Source organism: Chionomys nivalis, chromosome 22 (genome assembly GCF_950005125.1).
Source record: "Chionomys nivalis chromosome 22, mChiNiv1.1, whole genome shotgun sequence".
NCBI lineage: Eukaryota > Metazoa > Chordata > Mammalia > Rodentia > Cricetidae > Chionomys > Chionomys nivalis.
Genome location: NC_080107.1, coordinates 49,199,913 through 49,215,781, shown reverse-complemented (window position 1 = coordinate 49,215,781; position 15,869 = coordinate 49,199,913). Strand labels below are relative to the sequence as shown.

At 38.4% G+C, this 15,869-nt stretch overlaps 1 protein-coding gene across 2 annotated transcripts in view; it reads left to right on the top strand.

The window, feature by feature from the left end:
- The window catches only part of Pbx3 (PBX homeobox 3), a 190,581-nt gene that overhangs the window by 137,782 nt on the left and 36,930 nt on the right, over nucleotides 1-15,869 (top strand). For both annotated transcript variants that reach the window (XM_057755790.1, XM_057755789.1), the window contains exon 3: nucleotides 6,954-7,195. In XM_057755790.1, coding sequence (XP_057611773.1) covers nucleotides 6,954-7,195 — 242 coding nt within the window. The remainder of the gene's footprint in view (nucleotides 1-6,953; nucleotides 7,196-15,869) is intronic.

Here is a 15,869-nt window from a genome sequence, read left to right as displayed (position 1 = left end):
ACAAGGACCAATTAATTGCTTTTGAGAGTAGTCCAAATGTGGGCCTCTCATTTTCTGGTGAAGGCATTTTGAATATGTGGTTCCTTTCAAAGGCTATCACTGACACGTTAGGTCAACAGATCACTGGTGACCACGGAGTAGCTAGTCACAAAGACCTATGGTATTAAAGCATGCTGTTATCATAATTCTGCCTTCCCCATAGACACAGTTGGGTTCTGGAGCGCTTTGCTTTCTCTTTAAATAATATTGTTTTTCTCCTTTTTAGAATTTGTCATATTTACCAACCCTAAAAATCTCCTCTATAGAGCATTTTCTTTGAACATCTTTTCTTTTAGATAAAAAGAAAGTGACCCTTTCCCTTCCCTACCACGTGTAATAATTTCCTTTAAAAATAGAACACAGGTAACCCTGAGTGCTAATATGCGTAAGAAACACAGCCCATTTCCTCCTCACCCTTTTTCACCGTCTCATGCAAGCACAGCATACTTCATATCTTGCCCTGGCCCCTGTTCTCTTCTGTAGCTGACAGTGCTTATATATCAAGCCTCCAACAAGATGCAGCTCCATTTAACAAAAAAGTGCCTTAAAAATGTAACTCTGCTTTCTGCATTTTTATTGCACAGTCCATCTGCTCCTTCATCTTGGGCTGCTCTTCACTTCACAGTGACAAGGCTCACTCCTTTTCCTGTCTCTTGAGGCAAGATCTAATTGGCAAGAGGAAAGTCTTCAAAATTTGCCTTTACTAGCTAACAGTAGTTTCAGGTTTTTTTCCGTAAACATTTTGTTAAAATAAGCTTGAAGGTTAAAGAGAAAAATGTAATGAAACTGAAGGATATAAGGAGTCTTTTCCTGCACAATGAGAAAAGGTTTTCAAGTGAGCAAATTACAGTGTGGTTTTGTAGTATGGCTGATACTTTTGATAGTTTCAAATAGCAAAATGCTTATCATTACTTCAGGGTTAACTCTTGTGTAAAATATTCTACTGTTCCTGATAAAATTAATCTGAGCATGTGATGTGGCTGGGGTTGTTGCTATCGTCAGGGAGAAGAGATTCTCACACGTCCTCTGTGCTGCCATTTGCATTGCTGGGAGCTTGCAGAAACACCAGAGTCATAGCCTTGGGAGTTCCATGGCAAAGAAATGCTGGTGCTTCAGGAAATGCCTTTAAATGGTTTCCCTCCCCTCATTTAAAGTGCATCTGTGCAGTTACAGGAAAATAGCAACTGTGTTCTGCCCAGGAGTCTAGTACCTGCACAGACCAAGATACTAATAATGTCATTATGACATCTAGCCGTTTTCCATCGAACTGCTAATAAAGGTCATTAGTTGCCAGCTTTCGTGAGTGAGATGGCTCTGCAGCCAGTGCACAGAGGAAGTTACCAGTGCTGTGTGCTAGAGACAGGCATTCTGCCAACAGCTTTATAATGAAGGAGAAATGTAATAAAACAACAGATTGACAGTTTATGTGTTGAAAGTGAAGGAAATGGAGGTGTGGAGAAGCATTATGGGGAATCTTTCTAGTCATATCTTCAATTTAACCATCAGGGGAAATGCTTCAGAATCTTAGATTTATGAATTTCTAGTAAGCAGTTCCCCAGCATGTAAACAAACCTCAGTGGGCTGTTTTAGGAAGGTAGATTTGGGCAGTGAAGTAATCATTTTTATTCCTCTGATTTTCCAAATAGAAATGGACATATATGATAAAAATGTCAGCCACACTCTCCACGTCAGGGCCCTAACAGGATTACATGTCAGTTCTTAATGTCTCGCTCTGTTTTTCTTTGCCATGAATGGCTGCATTATTGCTCACAGGAACTTCACTGTAATATATGGTAAGAGACAAGTAGCTCTTTATGGCTAGTGATTATTCGGTTTGAATGAAACCTGTGATTTATGTCCATTTAACTGAAAAGCCTTGTAAATTCCCAGTGCTGCATTTTCCCTCAATAGAGAATGAGTCAAGCGAAAGTGACAACTGGGTTGGCGTGGGAATGTGCAGTGCATTGCCGTGTTATATTTAATATACCTGACATGAAAAACGTGCACACGCCACACAGCCACCTTAAACAGGAGTGGAAGTGACATTAGCTTGTAATATGACTTCCATATTCAGTGGATTAGACACTAACATGGACTTAAAAGGCAGCTTGTTTGGAGCGGGTGTGGGATGGGCATTGGGGCCAAGGGTTGAGCTAAGCAGCTGGATTCTCTGTGATTCATTCATAATATTTTAAGAATTAGCTGGTTTTCTATTGGTATCTGTGAAAGCGTATGACTTTGCCTTCCTTGATGAGGGTCATCTCTAGTGAAACCATTATTTCAGGAAATGCTGATGCTGCTCAGTTCTACTCTCCCCTGGTACCCTTCCTTTTCCTCTCCCCCCACTTCTTACCTCTCTTTTCCTCTCCATTTAAAGGTCAGCCTGCAATGGGCTTGGTGCCTTAGTTCTGGCTTTGGTCTATCCGCTGTTTCTCTTGAGAACCACAGCCTCTCACCCTCCCCTACAGTCTCTTTAGTCAGTGGTATACAAAGTTTGTCAGTGCCTTTCTCTACTTTATTTCCAGATTGTATGACAGTTTTCATAAATTACAAAAAAATTAATAATTTCAAACAGAATCTTACAATAATTGACTGACTATGTCACTTGTGTCTGGTTCTTCAATGTCACACTTCACAGCTTCCTTACAGGTTCAGGGGATTTTTTTATTTCTTCCATGTTTTGGAAGAAAAAGAGGTTGGTGTGTTTGTATTCATCTTTATAGCTTGGTTAGATATCTCAAACTGGCTGTCTTGAAATTTTTAAATGGAATTGGTATTGTCTTTAGTCAGGTTCCTAACTTCTGACCACAGTCCTGCTTATTACATGACAGACACACAATGAAATCTGTGGAAAATGATAAGGTCAGCTGGAAATGCTAGAATTGTTACTTGTTTTAAAGCCTCAGGAATTCAAGCCTTGTTGAAGATAGCTGATCTGGCTTTGTTTACATGGTTTGGCTAAAATATTTTCTTCTGAGCTATATCTCTGGCCTGGTAGTGAAAAATAAAGTGTGTTAGAACAAAATACAGAGATTTCATAGTCCAAGCTTTGTGAACAATCAGGAATTTTGTTTCGTAGTATGCTTATTAGGGAAGAAACCAAGTTTCTACAATAGTGCTTCGTTCTTGGTGAATGATGTACTCTTTACAGAAAGAGGTTTCATTACTTTTCTTCATCGCCATTATGACACTGTGGGTGGAAATGCTGGCTGGACCTCAATGTGAGTCCCAGCGTGTGAACTACACATTTGCAGTGACTGTGATCTGAAGCCACAATTTGGTCGTGGGTGAACAGAGGTTACTCATGGTCTAGTGGCTTTGCTTAGTTAGTGCTCTTAATTTGCACCTCCTCCTCTTAGGGAAAGCCTTGTTGTGGATAGTGTTGTGCTACTAGAGGCTAGCACTGCACAGTCCAGCCACTGCAGATTCCTAATCTGCTTATTTATAATTCAAAAGCTTGCCTATATATTAATGAACTCTTAATGAGCTGTTGAAAATGCCTGAATTACAGTCAGATTATTGAACTGAAACAGCCCCATAATCATACCATTTGAGTGGGCTGTAGGTACTTTTCACATCTGCAGCTTAGTATTGTGAAGGGTGTGTGTGTATTCAGAGAAAGCTTTATAATAATTTTGACCTGTAATTTATTTATTGCCCTCAGATGCAGTTGTCTATGCAGATGCTCTCTCCCATTATCTGTGGGGCAGGTGCACAGCGTGTTGAAAGACAGCTAATTAGGATTTGCTGAAAGATATGCAAAAACTGTGGGCTTATAACAAAGCCAAGTTCATTATTAAACAATGTTTTACTGTGTTTGTATGATTTGTCTAGATCTTCTGGGTACTGAAATGAATGTCATGGCTATAAGTAGACTGCAAACAGAGTTTTGGATTTTTGTTTTGTTTTTGCCTCTTAAGAAAATAATGCTGTGATAACCAGAAAGCTGTGATGTAAAACTTTATAAACCTCTTTAGATATACACGTTTTGAATTAAAATCCTTAAATTTTTGTTTCACCAAGTTTTAATGTGAAGTTACTAGGACCCTTTGATGTCATGGGACTGAATCATTCTGGCCTTTGCAAATCTAGTCTCATTAAAATGTTATAGGGAAAAATGTTTACAGGTGCCCAGAGGAGTGGGGTGTTGTGACTGGAAGCCTTGTGTGCCCTGGGGGTTAGAAAGACTAGTAATGGTGATGGGGAGGGAGGAAGGGTGGGAGATCAAATAACAATGTAAGCAGAGAAATAAATACAGATATTCGGACTGAAAGTAACTTTAGAAATCAAGTACTATTTTTTAGGCATCCCATAATCATTACTTTGCTTAATAGAGAAAGTCTATTTACTTTCTAGACTGTAGTTTTGAAAGTGACTTCATTATTGATCGACAGCCTTCCCGATGCTGCCTAATCACACATGCTCTCCAGCCATTTTTATTCACAGGATATGAGGTTTCTGTTAGGAAACAATTTTTCTCATGGGATTTGATGCACATAATTTAGAAAGTAAATACAGAAGGATTTCATTAAAACCTTTTTCTTGTTCTTGAGGCAAGCACATGTTGATTTACTTATGGTTTTATAAAGCAGGCATCATTAGAAAGTATTATAGCTGTTAAAATATGTACTTATAATTTTTCCTGTGCTCACTGCTACTGAGCCTCCTGGTAGTAGCACAGGGGTGCACAATATTAAATGCTATTAGAATGCCACAGGTACCTAGGCATTTTCTGCCTTTTGTACTCCTGATGACTTTTTTCCTCTGAAGGTCTGTTTCCCTGGTTTATTAGTCAGTGGGCATCTACTACTGTCTGCCACACTTGTTCAGAGAACTCAAAGAAGTGTAATGGTTTTTACTCTGACTGCTGATATACTGTCAAAGAACCTTACCAATATGCCATGAGGAAAAGATTTATGTGTTTAAATACAAAGGGGAAATTAAAAACCCTACAGAACCTTGAAGGTGTTTTTTTTTTTTTTTTTTTTTAAAAAAAAAAAAGAATACACATTTGCAGACAGGTATGGTGGCTCACGTCAAGGGAACAAGTGTCCGTCATGCCAACGTGGGCTATGTAGTAATACCCTATCACTCACCAAAAATACTTCTCTTTTCAGAAGAAGTACAATTATCTAGAAATAAAGGAGAAATAACCCCCCCCCAAAAAAAAAGTGAGCAGAAGTTGACTTACAACAGAGAAGTGTAAAGAGCCTAACTTGGTTTAAAACGAAACAGAACTAAAAGTACAGGATGAAGCCAACCAGTGAGCTCAGGCACACCAAAGTGTGGGGAGCAGGATGTGTAACCAGGCATGGTCCTTCATAATGTCTTAACACTCGGAACATTTAAGCGAGTCAGAAGAGAGAAGAGATGTTAAGTTGAAAATAGCCACTTAGCCACTATGGAGCAGTTCTAGAACACCATGAGGCAATTCTTTCTAGTCTCCAGTAACTAGCAAGTACACCGTCAGCAATGACACGTTCCTAGAGATTTATCTAACTTTTGGTTTCTCTAAATGAATTTATTGCCTTTATATGTTATAATTTTCAGATATTTGTCTTTGAATGGGCAACTGATGTAATTTTTAAATTATGGTGACTTAGTTTTATTATTCAGTTGAAATTATTTTTAAACAGAAGTGACAGCTTTAAAATGTTTTGGGGGAGGAAATCAAAATTGTTCATTTGAGCTAAGGCAACCAAGAGCTCTATCATGCTGTGAGTGTAATTCAGGGTGTCTATTGATGACGTCTGTTCGTAAAAGAACTGATGGTACATGTGGGTTAGCATATGAAATCTCAGAGCTGGTGATCAGTTGAGGACTTGGCAGCTTATAGATGTTACTGTCATGTAAGTTACACCAGACACAGAGTGTGTGCCACTGTGGATAAACAACAGGCACACGCGCAAGAGGCAGAATCCAAATGCAAACATTTGAGATGCCAGCTCCCCCTCCCCATGCCTTGTAACTAGTGCAGGGAACCTGCTTCTGAGCAGATTTACAGAGGTTAATTGGGCTGGGATAGTTTATATTGTGTTACACATTAATGAAAATGCTGATTTTGAGCTGTCATGACTCCAGTGCTTTTTATACCACGATAATTATTTTAAAACTTTGTCTTCTGTGTTACTGAAAAACATCTTGGCAGAAAGCCTGTGTGACCTGATTAAACCTATGAGTTGTCAGCTGTGATCTATCGTACTCAGAAGAGGTTGCTGACTGGCATCACTTGGAAATCTTGATGTAAAAGCAGAATGAGATTGAAACTACTGTGCCCAGCACCCAATTGCCATGTCAGTGGCACATTTTAAACTCTGTTTGGTGTCCTTGTGCAGTTTGCTGGCACGTGCCTAGCAATGCCCTTTTAATGTGTATTTAAGTCTAGCTAATTACTTCATATTAAATGTGTTTTGCATCTGAGATTGCATGATAGAAAAGCCATTTAGTGCTGTGTATTTCCAAATTTTTTGATACATCTTGTGGATTAAAACTATTTTATGGAATTTTCAGTTCTATTTATCTGACTGTATAAAGAGACAGATTAGCCACACTTTTAGTTTGTTTATATCTAGGCAATATTTTCTTCTTAGGTCCTTCTTCCTACTTTATGCATAAATCAATTAAATCTGAAGTTTGGATAATCAATATTCTAAGAAATTGAGCTTGCCTCTTTCTAAGAGTCCAAGTTGGGGTTAAATTCTGAAGGGATGTATAAAGAGTCCTAGGATGCATGTAAATATATTTTAACATCAAGTCTCATAGTCAAGCTTGTTTATTCAAAGGGAACGATGAAGCTCCCATCATGAATTGTAGTGCACTGATGTTGTTTGATCATTTTCTCAAATAAACAAAATACTCACACTGTTTGTCCTCTGTCTCTCGCTTCTTCTCTCTGTCTTTCTCTTTCCTTGAAGGTCTCAGCATCAGAGGAGCCCAGGAGGAAGACCCTCCCGACCCCCAGCTAATGAGACTGGACAATATGCTTTTGGCAGAAGGGGTTTCAGGTCCTGAGAAAGGTGGGGGATCGGCAGCAGCAGCTGCAGCCGCAGCAGCCTCTGGAGGTTCTTCAGATAACTCTATTGAACACTCAGATTACAGAGCCAAATTGACCCAGATCAGACAAATCTATCACACAGAACTGGAGAAATATGAACAGGTCAGCAGCCGCCACTCCCAGTCCTGCACAAACCCTCTCTTGCTCTTCTCCTAGACTGTACTAACCCATTCCAAGGGCCATAAGGGGTAGGTGTTAACACAAACTAAAATAAACAAAGATAATATACAAAACCAAGAGAGTTGTGGGAGCCATGAAATGAAGATGCTGTGAGCTTTGAGGGGCAGAACCAACTCTCATATCCCTTTGTTCCAGTTTTATTCATTCCTCACATTCATGGTACCTAACTGCCACACCTGTAAGCCCTTCCTTCCCACTAACCTCACACTTGGTGCCCTGCAGAGCTCTGTAGAATTCAACCTAGCTTTGTTCATAAACTTTAACAGCTGGCAAAAGGAGAAGTATCATTGCATAGTGATACTGTGAGTTCTAGGACCCTCCTAGGACTTAATTCTGTGGACTGTACTAGACTGTGTGGAAGGAGCTTCCGAGATCATTTGAAGATGAGACTCCTGGTTAATTGTAACTTTGCCAGGACAGGGTAGACCAGGCATTGTGTGCTAAACCCTGATCACAAAGAATAAGGATTAAAAATCTTCTCAACAAACTTACTAGCCATACTTCATTGATCCTTAGGTATCTTTTGAGTTTAAGGTATGCCACTCTTCTAACTGCTAATAGCAGAAAGTCACATTGTAATTTAACTCTGGCATGCTATTGATTACCAAGTGACTCTAGATTTCCAGAAACCCATATTAGTTAAAATGTAAGAGAAATAAGTGATTCCTGGATTCAACATAATATGGTGAAATGTGGGTTATCAATTTTTAACATATTTTAGTTAATAATTTAAGTTTAAAATTCTACTTAAATTAAGGACTTCTCATTTAACATGGATTCTCATTTGAAAGGTCTTGAGAAGATTCACTATAATGTCAACTTTTGAACATACACAAAAATAAAGAGATGAGTTAGGTTGAATCTTATAAAATAGATACTATATTTTAGCAGTTATTCTTAATGCTTTTACACTTTAGTGGGAACTGTGTGTGTGTGTTTGTGGGGTGGAGGGGTGTTCCTGGTGACTTTCCTTTTCCATTAAGAGCAGTTTTAGGTTCAGGGCAGTGTTATCTCAGAGATGTCTTCCATGCTTCCCGTTCCCACATATACGTGGCTTACCCGCCAGCGAGGCCTATTAACCCTCGTGAACCAGCACCTGCACATCAGCACCGCACATCCACATTCTCCTGGTCTCGTGCAGTCCATGCACTTGGAGAGATGCACATGCTTACAGCATTGAGAACATTTGCCCTAATGGTCCTTGTTGCACATTCTCTCTGCTTCTCCCTTCCCCTTCCTCTCCCACCCTCTCCATCTTCCTCTCTCTCCCTCTCTTCCCTTTCCCCGCTTCACTCCTCCCCCATTGATCCCTGGAAACCACTCTTTGGTTTTAGTGCTGAATTTTCACGGTCTCTGAACAGTTTCAGTTTATGTTGGCCCTCCACCCCGATCTTTTCGTATTTTCTGAGAAAGATGTTATTAAACAAATGTTGCATCTTTATCCCAGAGGTGAGTGTGTTGAGGAAGAATAGAAAGATACAATGTATGTTAAAATGAAATGCAAATTAATAATATAAAATTTTCTATTTTGGGACAAGACTTTCTGGGATTCAAAACTGTTTCCATTTGCAAGGATAAATTTTGGAAAAGAATGTTCAGATAAGAAATTTGGAAAAATTACTGTGTATGTGTACAGAAAAAAATCCAGCTTTCTGATTTGACATGAATAATTGAGAATAAACAAAATAAGTCATGGTTGAAAGGTTGCCCTGAGCATAAACAGTAGAAAATGATTCTAATTTGTAGTATAATCCTAATTGCATGACTTTATGTTAAATAGGTCTATGCATGTTTACCAGGCAACTGCCACTAGTCACCTTGCCTAGAAACGGCCACATTGTTCTGTTTGCTCCTGAATATCCTCTACCACGGTACTCTTCCCTCACAACAGGCTTCCTGTTCATCAGATGGGCTCTGTTAGAAATTGGGTGAAGCTGGCATCAGTGGAAGCCTTCTTATCTTAGAAATGCCCTAAAGATTTCCCATGAGACTTCAGTAGTTTCAGTCTTAGCTAATACCAGAATCAGCTCACTAGGGTGTGTGTGCATGCGTGCGCGCTCGCGCACGCATGTGTGTGTTTTGCCTTAAAAATGCATATTATACACAAGTTCTACATAGATTAATCAATCATATTTGAATTAAATATAAAATTTGGAAATAACTAATTTAAATGTTATAATGGCTTCACAGATTCTTTAATATATGTTTCCTTCCTAGTTTTTAACATGTTCAGAAGGACATGTATAGACATGTGGAATCTGTGCAGCACTATGGGCAGATTATGATGAAATGATCATAGATTTAGCTGACTTACTTTACACACTTTTTTCTGTAAGTTCTCCGTTGTTTACAGTTGATGCAATGGTATTTAACCTTTTGAGTTGTCTTTGGACAGCTTTAGAGCTGTGTTTCTGCCAGTGTTGTTTTATAGGAAGAGATTTTCCTCTGTTTAGACACAAGAACAAGGGGTTTTGGTTAATTGAATGGTTAAATAGAGCTGTTTGAGGGCAAGGAGTGACGTTTCTAAAGTAGATAGTATTGTGTTTCCATTCTCTATATGAGGTGATTGCCCAGTGTCACACACTAGTGTTAGAATCAGGCATCAAATCAGGTCATAACTGTCCTTGTCTGTGAGTTCTATTGCTAAACACATAGAACTGGAAGATAATGCAGGCCATCAGACTCGGGCATCCTCAGATCGGCCCGTGTTGGTTTGAATTTGAAATGGAAACAGAAACAGATGAAAACAACTATAAAGACTTTCCAAAAAATATATCTTTGTCTTAAAAGAGATCCTGGCTGTTAAATGACAGAGAGTTTGTCAAGAAGCAGGAAGACTACGTATGTCAAGGCAGAGGCTTTGTTGGGAGATTCTGAGTCTCAAAGAAATAAACCGCATCAGGATCTTAAGCAGTATTTACTCTGCTGTGTTTTGCAATGGAGCTGTAATGAAAATGTATCTGAAGCCTGCTCAGATTTAGATTGCCATAAAATTAACAAACATCACCACTACAGTAAATTAAAGAACCTCGCAAGTTAAAGCGCAGCCACACTCACAGTGAGCAGGCTAGTGCTGCAGCAGCAACAAAATCACATCTAAGCTACAAGGCTTAGCTTTCCGTATTAGGGATGGATTGTCTTTACACTCCTGTTCTGTTCCCTCTAGAAAATGTTCTTTGATCGTACATCTCTATTTTATAGATTCAGAGATTTGATGATTTTGGAGATAATCATCCAAATTCACTTACAAATGTTTATGCGTATAGTGAGGTATTTAAATATTACCACCAACCAACAGGAAACAATAACATTCTCCTTTGGTCTTGCTGATCTGACTCCTAGCTAGAATATGATAGTTTCCCAAAGCTTGCAGCAAGTACCTCAATACTTCATCTTGAGTTTATTGCTTTTTTCTGTTTGAAAGACAAACCTCCATCATCCTGATTAGCTACAAATCTTGGAAAATGCCTTTACTGTATTTTTCAGTGTCCATATGGCTAGAGGCCCAGCGGTTATAATAGATGAATTCTGAATGAACTTAAGTCCTGGTGCTAATGAGTCTTGTTTTAAAGAACTGAAGCTCTTGGTTGAGCTGTTCTTTCTTGGTTTTTCTATCTTGCTACCAAAAGGGAATGGACACACTGGTTTTTGCAAATGAGATTTGACCTCAGTGTTTGTCCTCGGTTGAAGAGGAAAATATATATCATGCTTGATGCAGCTCTCCCACTCTGCTTGTAGCAGAAGAAATGCTTGTATACAGGCAATTCATGCTGTAATTTACAGCTGCTGTAATAGAGATGACACATTGAAAGCTATCTACTATAATTATATTGAAATACATTTTTGCTCAAGGCAAAAGTATTGTAAGGTTCCCAACCCCTCTTAAGCATCTGGAAAGCTGCTCTTTGAATTCATCCCAAATCCACTAAAGCACTAGAACTGGACCTGAACTCTGAATGTGCTCAAACCCAGGTATCATTTGGCAATTGCAAAAGACTACCAAGAACTTACTACTGAGGTCTCTGGAGCCTCCTGGGGAATGGAGGGTGGAAGAATTTAAGCCACAGTAGAGACTATGTTTGTGGTTTTGGAGCATCCCTACATTCTATACTTAAATTTGCTGGCAAAATCACCTTGTCTTGTAAAGGGATTTTATTTTATCAGATTAAAAATGCTGATGTTACCACTGGGGGGTGTAGCTTGGCAGAAGAGCCCTTTGGCTTGTATGTGATCCTAGTTCAATCTGTGGTAGTGGCAAAAAAGGTGCTGATGTATTGCCGTGTCACCTCAAGTGCCTAGTTCCGTTTTGTCTTTCATGATAGTTAAGCAGATAAACAAAGGGCAGTAACTGGTGTATTTCAGTCTCCCTAGCAAGGCCCTTTTTACCCATTGCTTCATGGGAAGTGTCTTTAAGGTCTCAGGTGTGCTGAGCAAGTGTTCTACTTCAGCCCCTTTTAACTCTATATCAAGACAACAAGGTCTTGCTGAGTTGCCAGACTGGCCTTGAATTTGTGAGCCTCTCACTTCAGCCTTCTGAGCATCTGGGATTATGGGCATGTGCCAGCATACACAGCCAGGTTTTACACACTGGCTTTCACACCAAAGGTTTTCTTGCTTGGAAGGAATATTTGCATATTTCCCTTTTTCTCTAAGTTACTGGTTGGTTGGCTGTATATTGATCTCATCCCAGTTGGCTTATATAATATCTTTAAATGTTAACTTTTATCCTCAAATAAGAATTTGTAGATTTAATAAGCATTCAATGAACATGAAAATCTATAACATTAGAGTAAGGTCATATGAGGTTATCAAAGCATCTAGAAACTGAAGAGTTAAAGTCAGATTTTAGGGCCACCTACTGTTTGTTTGAAATGGGGTCTCACTATATTGCTGAGGATGGGCTCAAATTCCTGGATTCAGTGAATCTTCTGCTTCAGCCTTGAAAGTAACTGGGACTGTCAGCATGTAACGTCACATCTGAATGGGCTTCCACCCATAAGAAACAGTTGTTCTTTCCATCAAATGTATATTTTAGAATGGGGGTTATATGAACTGTTGCCAGTAATCATCGTATTGAGATAGTTACAAAAACTGATTTGGCTTTTAGAATTGACCACTGAACCTTTTAAAAACTTTGTTTCAAATCTGTGCTGGTCCTCTGTCCGATTTCACTGTTTCACATACAATTTTGTATATTTAAAAGAATAGAAAAGTGTTGAGTCTTGAATTTCAACTGAAAAAAAACCACCATTACAATTTTAAAAAAAAACACTGAAAACTTTAGTTTTGCATATAGTTATCTCAAATATATTTGAATATCAACAAGACAGTTTTACCAGTCAAAAATATCATCAGAGCATTATCTAAGATCTAAATATTTTAAACCCTGGATTATCAGATGGTTTCTGTTTTCTAAAAAGAAAGAAATGGCGAAGAAAGGGGCTTATAATAAGAATTGGTTAAAATGTCTTATCAGATGAAGCTTTCCATGACTTAGGCAAATTGTATCAATATTGTGCATGTTTTAAAACACAGACATTCGTACTAGTTTTTAGTAGCTGAATTGAGAGCAGAAGGGGATTCTGCCAATATTCTCATCAGAAAATTCAAGAAATCAAAACTCCTTTTCCTAAATATTCGAGTTAACTAAGTAAATTTGCGTTTATATTATATCTTTTACTAGAAAGTTTTTAACTGATAATTCCACTAGGAGAAACAGTAGTGGATGATGATGAAAATTGTTTTTATTATGTAGAGATGTAGTCTTGGGTGCAGGGAGATATGTGAACGCCCTGCAGTGTGGCCAGCATCCGAACTGCTCTGAAATCATTTGAGCATTTACTCTGTTATATGTTTTTATGAAAACACACCTTTTAAAGAGTAGATGCTGAGGCACTGCTGTGCTTTCCTCTTAAACCAGTACAGATGATGATGAGAATAAGGCTGTAATTTACTTTCAATGGTGTAGGGGAAAATATCACTTTGTATAAAGTGTATGCGTCTTTCTTAAGGGTGTACCCAGATTTTAATTATCTAAATGTAAATACTTAACGAATTTTACTTAGAGTAATGAGCTAAAGTGCATACCACATAAATGAGATGTTCTAATTAATCATGTATGAACTACTGGCTTAAAGAAAAGCTCTGAGTTCTGTGAATCTGGGCTAATGCCAAATTGCTCATCAGCATTTTCATTCATAGATGACTTCGTTTAATAAGTTGTGAAACGTTCAGCAAATGTTTTTGGAAATTATGAGTTTTTTAAATGGAAAAACTTTTTCTTTTAACCTTTTTCTTTTTCTCTTGTGAGCTTCAGGATACTTATTAGGAATCACAGAGAAAATACGCATCCTACTATCTCAAGAATCATACACATGATGTCTTGATTTCTTGCAGTGACACGTGCCCTGCGGTGGGTGGGACCATAGTGTGTGAGTAGGTTTACAGGAATTCGCAGAGCGCCGTGAGAAAGCTCGAACCACTTCTATTCTCCAGCAAACGGTTCCCACAGTTTACATCTGCGGGGCTTAAATGCAACACTTTTGAAGACCTCCACCCCCGGAAGCTTTTGCTTGGTAGATTCTATCTATCGATATTTATCATAATAGAAATTAAAGCTACAAACACTCAAAATATTAATTAATTACTTAAAAATAGTAGCAAGCTATTACAGGTTAGCCTAATTTTTTAACTTAATTTTTTAAAACACCTTCAGCTGGGTGTGGTGATCCCAATATTTGGAAGGAAGAGACATGTGGGTCTCTCTGTGGTCAAAGCCAGCCTGGTTTACATAGAAAGTTCCAGGAAGGAAGGATTAGTGAGACTCTCCCTTCCCCCCTCCAAAAAAAGTGAACAACAACAAAAAAAAACCTTCAATATTTGTGAGAAGAACAATGCTTTTTGCAGACACTAATCTTGACATGATAGAAATGAGCTTTATTCTTGATTTCACTTCCATATCAGTCTGTTGCCATATATCCCTGTTTACAAAGGATTTGAAAAAGAGAAGAGATGGGTAGATATCAATGTCCTTTCAGATCGTTGTGTATCTCCTTTTTTATACACCGCAACACAAGTTGAGGTTATAACGGTCAGTTGCTGGGCAGTAATCTGGAACAGTATGGATGAGTGTGTTGTGTTGTGCTCCCTGGGCACCCATCAGTCTAATTTGTACTTTGAATAGATTTCCTCCTTGTGCGCTCTCCATGCTTTGTAGTACAGTGCATTGATCATTTTGGAAGTATTAACTCACTGGATCAAGGCTATCTTGTGTGTGCTAATGCACACCATTATACAGTATGAAATAGGCTCCCTAATGTCAACACTGACTCTCAGAAATTCTGTAGGGAAATTATCAAGGTCACAAGTTTTCAGAAATCCAAATTTCCATTTAAAACTAAGATTTTGTCATTGGCACAAATTCTGCCAGCTATTTAGGTCTATGTGATGGACCAACTCACTTGGTTCATTTTTGAGCAAATATCTGCCAAATAGTCAGCTCCAAATAATAATTTATCTGTTTTCTTTTCATAAAGAAATAGCATTTTGGGGAAAAGTGACTAAACTGTGAATACAATAGGTGTTCTTGAGCCAGTTGCCCTTTGATACGCAGAGAAGAGCTTTCTGCATGCTTCCCCTTTGTCACACAGAATGTTAAAGACATGCTCAAGGGCTGAGATGTAATAAGATGGACAGTCTGTAATCTTCACCTGAATGAGGCTAGCCTATGTATTTATGTGACAGTGTGGTTGTGGTTTTTGTTTGTTGTCTGTCTGTCTGTTTGACGAACTAGGATTACCAAACCCATTGGTTCACAGAATGTGCTAGTGCTGCACTGTCCCATGCAACAGCCAAGAGCCATTAGCCACAGGTAGCTAGTCTGACTTGAGATGTAAACTATACACTGGCTTTGAAAGAGTGCACAAAAGGATATGAAATACCTCAGGGACAGTTTTAAAGCATTGATTGTATATTGAAATTCGTGTTATTCATGAATTGTTTGAATAAGATATACCGTTAAAATTAATTTTACCTGATTTCTTAAATGTTGGCTCATAGAGAATAAAAAATTTATATGGCTCACTGTATGTCTTATTGGGATGCACTGCTCCAGAGATATAAGGTCTTGTGGCCAATTATGAGTGAAGTTAGAAAGACTGTCCTTAGGGATTTAGTGTGCACATATGTTTGCATAGAAACACCCAGGAGCCCTGCAAAAATGTATTTCACAGCTTGAGTTAGCTCATCAGTTTCCAAACGTACTGTACCTTTGGACCATCTGTTAGCATTCTATGGAACTATAGAATTTGCTAACCCTGTGAGAAATAATTCAACATTTTTCATTTTACTTATGAGAAAACTAGAGGCTGAGGTTGTCATATTACAGAATTTGGAAATGATATAAGCATTCCCTTAGGGAAAACACAGGAAACATATACATATCTTTCTTGGCCATGTGGCCATGTGCTTTCAGCTTGGTGTAAATCCAGACTGATAGTGATGGAAAATCTTAAATTTACTTTTTAAAAGTTTGATTTCCTTAAAGACAGAAAAACTTCTGGTTTGTTTCCGTTTTGGGGCAATATCTCACTTTGTA